At 44.1% G+C, this 14,157-nt stretch overlaps 2 protein-coding genes across 7 annotated transcripts in view; one reads left to right on the forward strand and one right to left on the reverse strand.

Annotated features, from left to right (window-relative positions):
* Positions 1-3,402: 3,402 nt before the first annotated feature.
* HNRNPDL (heterogeneous nuclear ribonucleoprotein D like) lies at positions 3,403-8,488 on the reverse strand. 5 transcript variants are annotated; one of them, XR_010126078.1, is made up of 8 exons: positions 8,046-8,488; positions 7,084-7,252; positions 6,821-6,982; positions 6,233-6,364; positions 5,977-6,091; positions 5,246-5,416; positions 4,333-4,900; positions 3,403-3,653 (listed from the first exon to the last, which is right to left on the reverse strand). XR_010126078.1 is itself a non-coding variant. In XM_054484715.2 (8 exons), exons 1-7 carry the CDS (start codon positions 8,486-8,488, stop codon positions 4,830-4,832), a joined length of 1,263 nt encoding a protein of 420 aa, XP_054340690.1. In that variant the 3' UTR covers positions 3,403-3,653; positions 4,808-4,829. The 5 variants fall into 5 exon arrangements, 4 of the variants coding, with proteins under 4 accessions (XP_054340690.1, XP_054340691.1, XP_054340695.1 ...); XM_054484715.2 differs by having other exon boundaries at positions 4,808-4,900; XM_054484716.2 differs by having other exon boundaries at positions 3,403-4,437; positions 4,808-4,900.
* A 608-nt stretch (positions 8,489-9,096) lies between these two features.
* Positions 9,097-14,157, forward strand: part of ENOPH1 (enolase-phosphatase 1) — a 30,237-nt gene continuing 25,176 nt past the window's right edge. Inside the window, exon 1 of one of the 2 annotated variants that reach the window (XM_054484721.2) lies at positions 9,097-9,688. In XM_054484721.2, coding sequence (XP_054340696.1) covers positions 9,605-9,688 — 84 coding nt within the window. In that variant the 5' untranslated portion in view covers positions 9,097-9,604. The remainder of the gene's footprint in view (positions 9,689-14,157) is intronic. The other variant, XM_063663802.1, reaches the window with a different exon arrangement.

Below are 14,157 nucleotides of genomic sequence, written 5' to 3' on the forward strand. Positions count from 1 at the left end.
AGGGAAGGAAAAAAAAATAGCACAATTCCAAGCCCATTCTTGTTGGGGTGGGGGTGGGGGGGACAGCAGGGGGCGGGGGGAGGGAAGAGCAGCAGAAGTTAAGGTCTTCAGAATGTTCAGCATTACTCTGTAATACCCAGAACATCAGTATATCCTTTCCTACCGTTTATAAAAAGTAGTAAAGTCAAAGGTGTATTTTTATTTTTTGCTATGAACTAAATCTTGCTGAAATTCCACATCTAATCTATTTCGAGACAAATGTAAGACCCCAACCAATCCTAAAAGAACAGCCTATATTTTTACAAACAATATTTTCTAGTGACTATAAAAAATATATAAATTTAGATTGTTTTTGCTTAAAAGTTGAAACCACAGATTAGATGCCAACTCTGTCTGGCTGAAAGTTTAAGGAAAGGGGGTTTTCTATGAATGACCCTTTCTAACTACTCAACACAAGAATCAATTCAAATGGTATACACACAAATCTATAACTAAAAATTATTCATACACTTAATGTTTTTGAATCACCTTTTAAAAAAATCGAGACAGGGTCTTACTCTGTTGCCTAGGCTAGATAAGAGTGCAATGGAGCGACCATAGCTCAACTGCAGCCCAATACACCTGGCCTTAAGTCAACTTTTTTTTTTTTTTGAGTTCTCACTCTGTTGCCCAGGCTGGAGCACAGATCTCACTACAACCTCTACCTCCTGGACTCCAGCGATCCTCTCACCTAAGCACAGCACCACGCCCAGCTAATTTTTGTATTTTTAGTAGAGCTGGGGTTTTGACATATTGGCCAGGATGGTCTTGAACTCCTGGACTCAAGCCATCCACCTGCCTCGGCCTCCCAAAGTACTAGGATTACAGGCATGAGCCACTGCGCGCGGCCAGCTTGGTCAACTTTTTAATCGGTGAAGTTTCGCATCCTGTGATTTTTTGAGACAGGATCTCACTTTGTCGCCCAGGGTGGAGTGCAGTGGCGCAAACAGGACTCACTGCACTCTTCACCTCCCTGGCTCAAGCAATCGTCCCGCCTCAGCCCAAGTAGCTGGGACTACAGGTGTGCACCATCACATTGAGCTAATTTTTGTAGTTTTTATAGAGACGGGGTTTTGCCATGTTGCCCAGGGTGGACTCAAGTAATGTACTTGCCTTGGCCTCCCAAAGTGCTTGGGATTACAGGCATGATCTACAGCACGCAGCCTAGCATCCTGATTGACATTAAATCAAATCTTGGTACTGGAAAGTAGCTTAATTGTTCAGATATGCCCTTGTATTAAGTTTTGTGAAGATTAGTGAGGATCTCTGCCATTATGAAAATAAAGATCCACTGAAGAGTAATGGAATAAGCTCTGCTTATCCATGCTAGCATCCCAACAGACATCTCATTTTAACAGTCCTCATCTTATAAAAGTGAGATTACAGATTAACATGTTAACCAAAGAAATTACTAAGGTGTTTTGTTAGGATAACATCACACAGAATTTGGTCTAAACAATGCAAAAGGCAAATATGATGTATAAAAACATATACAAACCGAGTATTTGTTACAGGTACTTTAGAATTAATTTCTATCCCCTTCCCGAGGATAACATCACACAGAATTTGGTCTAAACAATGTAAAAGGCAAATACGATGTAAAAAACATACACAGAGTATTTGTTATAGGTACTTTAGAATTCATTTCTATCCCCTCCCCAGTAAACTTGTCCAATTACTTTGTTCTAAATTAATCCTTGAGAATGAGATCTTGATACTAGTTTCACAGTTCATGCAACCTAGGACACTTAGCTTCACAGTATCTATTCAAATTTGCATCAGTTGGTGAACTGATAGACCCTGAAATCTGAATTAAATCTAGAGTTCAAAGCCCCTGCAAGAAAAACCAAGTAAATTCTCACTCCCCCTTCAAGTCTTTGTAAAACATCTCAATCATCTCTAGATGTAGTGTACTTTTTCTCAGTCATACATATCAAGACTTGATTAAAAGTTTGGATTTTGTTTAAAAAGGCTTTATTCATTTTTTGATCAGGGAAAAGGACAATCTCAGTCAACTTGTCACCTAATCATAAATTTGAACTTACAGGATTCACTACCCTAGACACCACACCTACTGACAACACAACTTAAAAATGAACTTCCTTCCATTCCCTAAAGTTGCATGTTGAATGAATAGAATCCCTTCTAACAGCCAACACTGGTACTTGGCCTAGGTGTAATAGCAAAACAGCAGCAAAAAGAGGCCAAGAGCATTATAATGTGATAGCCCAGGAAGTAGAATCATTGTAACAAAGTTGCAGGCACCAAATTAAAAAAAAAAAGGGAGGGCTCATGAGCATAAGAAACTTACCAGTTTTGTGGTATCACCCATTGTGTGAGATCAACTACTCTGCCTGTGAACACATACGCCAATCCCAGTAGCTAACACTGAGGCCAAGGTCCCAAAATCCAACTACACTGAATGCAAAATTCAAAGCTTTTATTTATTCCAGGTCCTCTGAAACCTGGATATAAAATGGATTCTTTTCAATGCACCCGGAGGGTCCACTGTAATGACTCAGTCACATTTGTAATGACTTCGTCACACCCAAGATACCCTTTCCACTATTCCTGTCTGAATATGTAAATGTTTAACTACTCAGTTCATGCACTGTGTTAAAAACTAGATTTACTATCAAGACTTTTTCTAAACTCACACAGCATTAACAGCTAACTGTAATACAACTTCCTCAGAATGCCAAAACAGAAAATATTTTGTTCAATCTTGTGGTGGCTGTGAGAAAACACAAATCTTATTTTGCCACTTTTTCAAATTTTAATCTTTCGACCAAACTCATACCTTTCTACCAAAATCCTTGAGTTTAACTACTTCCAACGCTCTTAAACCATAGCTCCTACCAGTTTTACAGTGCTCCTGTGTGCATCTGAATTTTTATCAAGAATTGAAGTCATTGTGTTATGATTACAAAGCTTTTTCTAGGTGACCACTGATTAAAGCCAAAGTAATCAGCAATTCAAAAATGGCTTTCCAGAGACAGGAACAAAGTAAAAGGAGCTACTAACAATTTTATTACAATCCAGAAGGAATATGGTCTACTAGAAAGCTTCTACTAATCACAACACTTATGTCTACCTCTCAGGACAGTCTTCAGATAACCAGAAGGGAAAGAACATTGTTCAAAGGTTGGTAGAAATCTCAGTTAACAGGGAGAAGATGAAGCCTTAAGAGCATAAAATACACCTACAAATTGGGGAAGAGGGTGACGCTGGCTGGCTATTTATAAAGGACCACAGTTTCTCTGTATGGACCAATACTCTCTACAAAATCAACTGTGCCTTAATTATTGCTTATTTTAAATTACATTTTTACAGAGCTATGTAGTACCTGACGCAGAAAAGCAATCACATAAGGAAGCATTTATTTGAGGTTTAACATGAAATGATACAAATAAAATGTGTATAAACAAATCCACATTGAGTCATAACACAGATAACAAAAGACAAAGTAAAAACAAAGAAAACTAATTGGCAGCTATATACAGTTGGACACAATCGTGTCTTGTACACTAGAAAGTCTTTTACAAAATAATCAGATCAACAGAAGACCAATCTTCAATGTCGTCCTGCAAGATGGGTTACTTTAACATCTCCTCCTAAAAACAAAAACAAAATACCAATTAGATTTGTGCAACTCTGACAAGCTTTTAAAGGTCCACTTTCATGAACTGTTTTAAGTCCTCACTTTATTTTCTTCAATAATTAAAGATCATATGCATATTTATTGGTAAAATACAGTTTGGGTAGTCAATAAACTCACCCTGGAGTTCCCAAATGATATTAAATTCAAATCTATTCAGGAAAGAATCTGGGAATACAATCTTCCCATATTCAGAAGTTCAACTATGCTAGATTAAGGTCTACTAGAAGCATCTCTAGTAACCCAAGTAAAATGCTATCACAAACACCAATTTCTAATAAGCTTATTACAAGAACATAAATTGATCTGTGCATATGATCTTTAATTTATATCCCAGATTTAAAAGTTCTTGTTTTGGTTTGTAGATTTCACTATTAGCTATAAAAAGAAAAAGCAAGCATTAAATCTTAAAAGAATGAACACTTAAAATGAGGCTCCACAATTGAAATACAACACTAAACAGAAGACCAAAATGATTAAGCTGTAAAAAGGCATTTATGTACTTTTAACTCCTGTAAAAAACCATTTAAGTTAAGTTTAGACACTTAATCTCCAAAAAGATTAAAAAGAAGCCAAAGTCTGAAGTTTTCCACTTTAATCTTTACGCTGGTACATGAAGTTGGAAGAGACCATACCACAGGACAGCGTTTTCTGGTGTATGCCTTGCGCTCTGCCCGCAACGTGCGACCCCCAGAGATAGACGTGGTCAGGGTGACACACGGCCTGCAATGAAGTTCCCGCTGGCGGGTACAAACAAGGTATAATGTCAGAGTTAGAAGACAACATTCTTGTTTTCCTTAAGTTGTACCCATTTCAGTACTTTACCTGTTAATAGTTCTAAAATGTTTAATTATTCCTCTAGACCACCTGGTACACAAAAGCAAACAGAAAAACTCTTAAGTTTTTCTGCAATACTAAAGAAAGTGAGATAAGACTTTAAAGTTAAAGATCTATAGACACTTTAGGCAAAACAGGCTCATAAAGCAATTAAAAAAATCAACAATTTAGTAAAAACAGGCTACATAGTATTTTGTTTTTACGTTTCATTTGTCTATTGATCTTTAAATTAAATTAGACATTTCTACTGTTTTCCTGTACTCTTATACACACCTGTTTTCTCCAATGTTCTCCTTTAGTATGGCTGGTAATTGTTTTGGTGATTGCCACCCCCTCGAGATGCCTTGCCGTAAGTGCTCTGTTGGCCTATTTTGAAAACAACAGAAATTTCATTTAAGATAGTTTTCTACAAAACTGTTTTTTTTACAAACACAATGAGAAACTATTAAATCTACAAATCTTTGCATGCTGAATAAAAAGTATTAAGATATTTTAGCACCCATTACAAGCTACTCATAAATCATACATCCTAGTTCATTTATAACCACCAGTCTATGTTAGTATAATCATCCTATGATTGTAACACGCCTCAAACACTTAACTCCAAACACTTTAATGGAAAGCCCATACACACAATTTCAGAACAGGACTGTTATGTTAACAATGAATTTTAATACCACTGGTTTATAAAATTAAGTTAAATATTCTTACCACTGTAGTCTGCATATCCCTGTCCATATCCATAGTTCCCATAGTTATACCCAGTATAATCATATCCGCCATAGCCACTATAGTTTTGATCACCACCATAGGCACTATTGTAATTTCCATATCCTTGATCATAATAGTTATTAAATCCTTGGTTCCAGTTTTGGCCCTGACCTGAAACAATGCACAATGATTGTTAGGAAACAACTTCTGACCCCCAATTCTAACATAAAATGATGCGTTCTTGTCTCTCACTCTGCAATTCTTAAAGGGCAGAATGGACATATATATTGCTATCTGCTTGAAAAACTATTTTTCCAGCTGTTATAAAAAAGGGGGCAGAAAGTCCAATTGTGCCAGTATCAAACTTCCTAAATTTAATGGAAAATCATTCAATTTTCCATTAAAGCCGAAGACAGGTACACCGTTCTGTTTAAAACAAGGACTCCTGCCCAAGAAAACCTATCACGCCACGGTGTATCATGTAATGGTACACTTTTCCTATCAGTGATGACACTAATTGTCAAAGTGGCCATACTTCTAACAGTTTTTTGAAACCAGTGAGCTCACAACAAAAAACCACCACACACAACCCCCACTAAGCTGCACATTCCCCCTCACCCCCGCTGGATTGGTTTTAAGTTTAAAGTTTTGCTTTCGTACAGGACTACTCATATTTAGCAGTATACAGCTTAAATAAACCACGGAGTCATATTCCAAGAATTAAGTCTCACCTCGGCCACGACCCCTTGTACCACCTCGTCCACCAGCTGCAGCACCTCTTCCACCTTTTTGTTGTTGCTGTTGCTGCCTATATACCTCTTTGGGTTGTGCAACTTTGATTTCACACTATAAACAAATTAAAAAACATGAAAATATCATTTTCACCGAAGTTCTAAAATTAAATCATTTTTTCTCAAACACATCAAGAAATTATTTCAAAAAAAGAAAACCTTTAAATTTTCATTTAAAGTACTTAAATGGCTTTACCTTCCCAGAACCAATTTGATGGTATCTGCTTTCTAACAATTTTTTTACTGGCTCTTCATCGGTATATGTGATAAAACAAAATCCTCTTCTTTCATTTGTTTTTGTGTCCATGGGAAGTTCAATATTTTCAATCTGAAATCGAGATGCACACTCAACGTCATCCCATAATTATAAAATGTTACAGAGGATCAGAATGCCAAAGGTCCTTTTCAGGCTTCAACTTAAACATGTTATTCTTATCAGGTGACTTCTATACAGACATCACTGCTTTATGATCAACATCAGCCTACAGTGATTTGTTGTATATTTGAAGCATTGAGAGAAATTAATATTATTTTGTACCCAAAGATGTCACTAGTTAACAAGTCCAAACACTGACCACATTTAAGTGCCCAAGTTTTAGCTCAATTAGATAGTTGGGTTTCCATCAGAGCAGCAATCAAATCAAGGTACAGTCACTGGAAGCGACTTGAGCAGCCATTTAATCCTACCCTTACAGGAAACACGAATCTGCCCTGCATAAATCGGACGAGGATTGAACATTTTATAAACACATCAAGCTTAACATGTGTAAACATTATCACACACCTCTCCAAAGGCTCCAAAATATTCTTTAATTTGTTCTTCAGAAGTATCCGGGCTCAATCCACCCACAAAAACCTTTTTGGGAGGTTCTTTCCCTTTTAAAGCTTTGGCCCTTTTGGGATCTATCAATTTGCCATCCAGTTTGTGTTCTTTCAGTTCCAAAACCTACAAGACAGATTTATTTAATCTGACAGCAGCATATAACCCCCAGAAAAATTTGCAAAAACACCACAAAAGCAGCACAATGCAAAACACAGTTCTCCTACCTTATCAACACTAGCAGCATCTTTGAAAAGCACAAATCCAAATCCTCTTGATCTCCCAGTGACTGGATCTGTTTTAATTGTGCAGTCTACAACTTCCCCAAATCGAGACAAGTACTCTGTCAGATCTTTTTTGCTTGTATCCCAGCTCAAGCCTCCAATAAACATTTTACTAGAAATAAAAGTTTTTTTTAAAAAATTAGCAATAACTCAAATGATCCTTCAGTTCTGAAATTAAATCGTGAAATAAAAACAGGGACATTTACCCCCTAAATATAGGCAATTTAATCCATGTTTACATTTAATCTATGTCACACAAAAATCCCAATATCCCAACGAAGTTACTCAAACCAGCGGACAGCTCACCGTCCGCACTACATAAAGCAAAACTCAAAATATAGTAAAGGTTCTGCCCAGATTCCTTCAGGCAGAAGGCCCAACTTCCTAGATGAATCCCTCACATCTTATCTTACTTAGGTCCATCTTCGTTCTCAGCTGTCAAGCCAACGTTCCACCCAGAGAACTCATCAATCATAACACGTTTTGAGAATCTGGGTACCAGTCGCCTGCTTGTGCCCGAACTCAGAGTCCTTTAAAACTCTTCCCAGGAAAACCGCGCCGAGTGGCAACAGAGACACAATGAAGAGGCGGCGGCAGCTGCAGCGTGCAGCTCTGGGAGGCCGGCCCCTCCCCCCCCCCCGGGTCCCACGCGGCGCCTGCGCGCTCGGGACACAGACGCCGCCGCCCTCCTCCTCCAACCCCTCCGCCCTTCCCCCACTCTTTCCGGGTCTCTCCAGTCACCCCCTCGATCTCTTACTTTCCTCTTTCCTCCAAACTAGTGGGGCCCAGAGGGCACGCGGGGAATCGACTCCGAGAAAGAATGGGGGCAGCGCGCGGCTCACGAGAGACGAAAGTCGCGTGCGGCGCGCTGGGGGAGGGGGAGCGGGGGAAGAAGCGTGCGGTACCCGTCATCCTGCTGATTCTTGCTCGCGTTGATCTTGGATCCCTCTGCGAATTCCTCTATATTGCTGTACTCGTTCATATCCTCCATAGTGGCGGAGCTGTCGGCAGGGGGGTGCTGGCGCGCGGTCCGGGTCGCGGCAGCAGCGGCGGCGGAGCGTTGTATGGAGCTGGATTTAAAATGGCGGCGGAAGAGATCCGGGCGCCGCCTGCGCCCTCCCTTTATAGCCGCCCCGCCCGCCAATCGGGAGGGCTGCTGGGCGGTGACGTGGCGCTGGGCCCGGCGCGCCCCCTGCCGGGCGGAGCTGGGAGCGAGCGAAGGGAGGAGCGGGGCTAGCTGCCGCGGCGCCCGCGGCCGCCAATGGGAGAGGCTGCGGGAGGCTAAAGTAGCGGGAGCGGAGGGGAACAATGGCGGCGGCACATGGGAAAGCCGGGGCGGGACCTCCATCGCGGCCCTCCCGGCAAGGAGAGAGGCCACGCGTGAGGGGATGCGGGCTTGGGAGGAGAAGAATCAGAAGAGAAAAACGAAGGGGCGTCAATTCCTGGGGTCAGCAGTCCCGAGCAGAGCCGACGCAGGGCCACAGTCCCTCTTGCCTTGGGAGCCTTTGTCTCTGGCGTCCAGTCCAGCCCACTCCTACCAAAAAGCCGTCAACCCCGCCTTTTTCTGCCCTCGGTTCGCCAGTGCGGAGCCGCTGCTACCGACTAGCACCGCGGCCAGGGTGCTCCGAAAAAGGCGGACTGCGCCCGGCGCTGGCGACTGAGGCGGCGAGCCCGCTCGCCCGCCGCGCGCACGCGTGTTTTGTCCTCGAGCTGGCAGGAACCAGCCGAACAGGAAGCGGGCGCGCGACGGCCCCTCCGGGCAGCGCGGCGCGGGCGCCTCTTCCGCTGTGACCACGGGCGCGCGGGCCAAGGGGGCGCGGCGGGGCCTCCTGGGCTGATCGGCCGAAGCCCGGGCCCCGCGCGGCCTCTCTGGCCGGGAGGAGGGGCGGGGGCTGGCCAGATGACTGTATCTATGCAAAGGCGGAGGCGGTGGGCGGGGAGGGGGCTGGATTCAGTAGAGGGCAAGGGGCACTCACATCCCCGGCGCGCCACTCGCGGGGCTCCTTTCTGCACGTGCCCCAGGCCTCTCCCGCTCGCTCAACCTGTCTGCGGAGGGCGCGCTCTCGCGCACTCTGCTCCCGCGTTCGCTTCTTTGTTCCCGCCCACGCGAGGCCCATTTTGACGGATCCAGTTCGAGGCCTGACGGCGGCCAATCGACACTGGCGCCTTCACCCTCCCCGCCCCGCCGAACCCGGCAAGGGCCGCCCCTTTTCCTGCCCACGTGGTCTCGGGCTCCTGCCCCGTCCTGCTCACGAGTTCAGGGCTCCTGGGCGGCCGCCTTTTCCAGTTCCAGGTGTGCAGAGGTGTCCTCTCCCCACGCGCGGCGGGCTGCACTTGGTCGCTGGCTCCGAGATCGCGCGGGGCCGACGGAAGCCCAAGACGGTACCGTGGGCCGCAGCCGCAGCCGGCGCCGCCCTCCGCCCTCCCCAACAGCAGGCCGAGTCCCGTAGCATCCGGTAGGGAAATGGTCGTGCTTTCGGTCCCCGCCGAAGTCACCGTGATCCTGTTAGATATCGAAGGTACCACAACCCCGATTGCTTTCGTGAAGGTGAGGGGCGGAAGGGAGCGGGGATGTTACTTTTCCTTAAAAACAGTTATTATTTTTTTAAGTATTGCAGGCCTTGCATTGGAGACGAGGGTTAGGAGAGGCGGTGTGGCTTTGCCTCTTCTGTGGAATGGGGAGGAAGGAGAGAAAGCCTGCGGCGGGTTGCGGGGATGCTTTTCCTCGCGGCACTAGCTTCTTCCTCCCCCGCCCTTGCGCTTGGTTGGATCCAGATGGGTGGGAAGGGATGGAAGTTGACGCTAAAAATCGCCGAAGGGCAGGTAAGCCGGGGCGGGGTGTGACGGTGCGGGCCTCCCCACCCGGCAGCTGTGCACCCGGTCGCTTCCGCAGGTGAGCGCAGCCTTTCTGCTCCGTCGGGCCTGGTGTGGCAGCGGCAGCGATTTAATGGTCCTTGAAGCTTTTGATCTCAAAATGGAAAGACTGAAGTGTCAAGATGACTTTTCAGGTGGCCCTGGTGTCGGGCAATCAAGGTTCCTCTTCGCCCCTTCCCACTCTTGCTGTTAGTGGCCAAACTGCACACTGTATTATTATACTCTGTTAGGCTCTGTGGTCCATAGCGCTGATTTTTTGAGCTATAGGACACGTCTAGATTCCGTTCACTTTCCTCAGAAAACCACAGAAGCTTGAAGCTCTTATCCAGAGCATTCCTTCTAGGATGTCACTGTGAACCAGCACTTGTCTGCACCTCAGCCTGCAAATTAGCGGATTCCTTCTTTATTCTTTGTCTGTTAGAATAAGCAAATATGAAATGTTACTTTAATTTTTGAAAGAATTCCTCGGGCCTTGTCTTTTTATTTGGCTCCCTGAGGTTTAAGAATTCATTGCAGATACAAGTACTTCTTAGAGGTGCTTGCATGCACAATAATAGTCGAGATATACAAAGTATATTACCAAGTAGGAAAAATCCATCTTCGAAGAAACTGAGCAGCTTGGGTTTTAAATTCTATTTTAGTTTCCATTAAAAAAAAAAACTATCTGTGAATAAGGCTTTTTTTTTTTTTTTTTCTTTGAGACAGTCTCACTCTGTTGCCCAGGCTGGAGTGGAGTGGAGTGGTGAAATCACAGCTCACTGCAGCCTCGACCTCCCTGGGCTTAGGGCATCCTCCTGCCCCAGCCTCTCTAGTAGTTGGGACTGAAGGGAGAGCCACCATGCCTGGCTAATTTTTGTAGAGACGGGGTTTCGCCATATTGCCCAGGCTAGTCTGGAATTCTTGGCCTCCCAAAGTGCTGAGATTACAGGCATGAGCCAAGGCGCCTGGCCTGAATGAGTTTCTTGATGTAGGTTATAATATAAAATCCATGTACACTTTTAGGACACCAAACATAACAACCTTTAAAATTCTTTTAGAAGAATCACAGTACCTTGACATCTTAGCATAGGTTCAGAAGAAATCGAGTTTAGCATTTTCTCCACCGTTTTGGTTTTTGTTTTGAGGCGGAGTCTTGCTCTGTCGCCCAGGCTGGAGTGCAGTGGTGTGAGCTCAGCTCACTGCAACCTCTGCCTCCCAGCTTCAAGCGATTCTTCTGTCCCAGCCTCTCCAGTAGCTGGGATTACAGACATGTGCCACCACACCCAGCTAATTTTTGTATTTTTCGTAGAAAGAGGGTTTCACCAGGCTGGTCTTGAACTCCTGACCTCAAGTGATCCACCCACCTCAGCCTCCCAAAGTGCTGGAATTACAGGCGTGAACCATGGCGCCCGGCCTTTTCCCCACGTTTTGTTTTGTTTTGTTTTGTTTGAGATGGAGTCTTGTTCTGTCTCCCAGGCTGGAATACAGTGGTGCAACCTCTGCCTCCGGGGTTCAAGCGATTCTGGTGCCTCAGCCTTCCGAGTAGCTGAGATTACAGACGCTCACCACCACGCCCGGCTAATTTTTGTATTTTTAGCTGGCTAGGCTGGTCTGACCTCAGGTGATCCTCCCGTGTCGGCCTCCCAAAGTGCTGGGATTACAGGCGCGAGCCACCGCGCCTGACCTTCCCCCACATTTTTAATCACACCAGAGACCTCTGCGGAAAATTTCAGGACAAATACTGATGATTGATTAATTTCCTTTTTTTTGGATTGCGACAGAGTAACCGCTTTCTTGGTTTTCAGAGAAACAAGGAGTCCTCATTTTTGTAATTTATAGTTAACAGCTCACTCATTCCATTCTGGCTCTCTCTTGCTTTGTGCGGTCATCAGGAGAGCAAGGATAAGGACAGGAGAGGTAGTGATGTGGCATTAGATCATTAGATACTACCATTTTCTGAAGGTAGATTTGGGGAGTAAGAAACCTCATACAAATCAATTTTCAACAAAACGTGATACCCCTCCCCCACCTTTTTCCCCAAGTGTGTCTTCTGCTAGATGACATTATGAGCCACTTCTTGGAATCTTTGTGTCTGTGGCAGACTTATTCTGAAATCCGAAAATAAAAATGTCTTAGTTGCCTAAATAAATTTTCCGAGTTTGACGCTAGGCAATGTGCAATTTCAATGCAGGCTGCAAAAGAATGATTTAGGGATCTTGTTTAAAGGATAATTTCTTGTGCCCTGTCCTATAATAATATCTATTGTTATTAATATTGTTAATCTATTATAATCTAATCTATTATTATAATTTGTTAGACATGAATTTATTAAAACCATTGTTCCTAAAAGTATGTTTAAAAGAAAGTTAGGTCTGTGTGGATGTTTATGGTAATTATGTAAAAAAGGATTCCATTAAATGCACTTTTAGGAAATGCTAATTAGAATGAGTTCAAATAGATTTCTTTATTGCATGACTTCTCGGAACCTTCGGTATCATACATATATACACACATACACACTTTGTGAGATTTCAAGAGAGTGACATTTCACAAATCTACTTGAACAAAAAACTTTTAGTAGAGTATCTCAGTGACTAATCTTTTAAACACGTTTTAAAGAGATGCTGAGTTACATTCTTGAATCTGAGCACAGAGAGGTTGAGCATGGGAGTTGAAAGATAATCTGCTTGGAGCTTTAAAGTCACAGTAGGTGTGTGAACTTGTAGCCCTTCCTCCTGTGGAATGATGGAAGGAAACATTGAGTACTGTATACATGCAGTACTCAATCCTTGACTCATTCTAAAAGACCATGAGGTGTATGTACTGTCTACACTTTACTTAGGATGAAACAAAGGCTCTGAAAAGTTGAACAAGATGCCTGGGATTTGAACTCAGATTGTCTTATTCATAAAAACTCTTTATTTTTTCCATTACTGCACTCAGCCTTGGAAATGGGACCCTACTGTTTGTCTTGTCTCCTTTGTTTGGCTGCTGTGCATGTTAAATGACACAGTTAGTATGAGAGTCCTTTAATCAATGTGAAGTACTGTGCTATAAAAGTATATGGTAACAAGCCGGGTGCGGTGGCTCAGGCCTGTAATCCCAGCACTTTGGGACGCCGAAGCAGGTGGATCTCTTGAGGTCAGGAGTTCGAGGCCAGCCTGGCCAACATGGTGAAAGCCAGTCTCTACCAACAATACAAAAATTAGGCCAGGCGTGGTGGCTCATAATCCCAGCACTTTGGGAGGCCGAGACGGGTGGATCACCTGAGGTCAGGAGTTCGAGACCAGCCTGGTCAACATGGTGAAACCACGTCTCTACTAAAAATACAAAAATTAGCCGGGCATGGTGGTGGGTACCTGTAATCCCAGCTACTTGGGAAGCTGAGGCAGGAGAATCACTTGAACCCGGGAGGTGGAGGTTGCAGTGAGCTGAGATTGTACCACTGCCTTCCAGCCTGGGCAACAGAGGAAGACTGTCTCAAAAAAAAAAAGAAAAAAAGAAAAAAAATAAATAATTCAAAAATTAGCTGGGCATGGTGGCACACACCTGTAATCCCAGCTACTGGGGAGGCTGAGGTGGGAGAATAGCTTGAACCTGGGAGGCAGAGGTTGCAGTGAGCCGAGATCGTGCCAGTGCACTCCAACCTGGGTAACAGAGTGAGACTCTATCTTAAAAAAATAAAAAAAGTATATGGTGACAAACTTCACTTTATAGCATGTCTTTGTGTCTTGCCTGAGGATCATCAAAATTTGTTGGGAGTAGAGCTGCAGCAGAGCCCAGTTTTCCTTAGATGTTCCCACTGCATCTAAATCCACTGCCACCATCCCTGCACTTTACCGCAGGACGCATACCTCTGGTGTTTGTTCTTTTTTGTTTTTGTTTTTCTGAGGCAGGGTCAGGCTCTGTCACCCAGGCTGGAGTACAGTGGCACGATCACAGCTCACCGCAGCCTCGACCTCCCAGGCTTAAGCAATCCTCCTACCTCAGTCTCCTGAGTAGCTGAGACCATGAGTGTGCACCACCACGCCTCGCTAGCTTATTTTTATTTTTTATAGAGACGGGGTTTCACAGTGTTGCCCAGGCTGTTCTCAAACTCCTGGACTCAAACAGTCCTCCCATCACGGCTTCCCAGAGTGCTGGGATTATAGGCATGTGCCACCA

The sequence above is a fragment of the Pongo pygmaeus genome, chromosome 3 (genome assembly GCF_028885625.2).
Source record: "Pongo pygmaeus isolate AG05252 chromosome 3, NHGRI_mPonPyg2-v2.0_pri, whole genome shotgun sequence".
Classification (NCBI taxonomy): domain Eukaryota; kingdom Metazoa; phylum Chordata; class Mammalia; order Primates; family Hominidae; genus Pongo; species Pongo pygmaeus.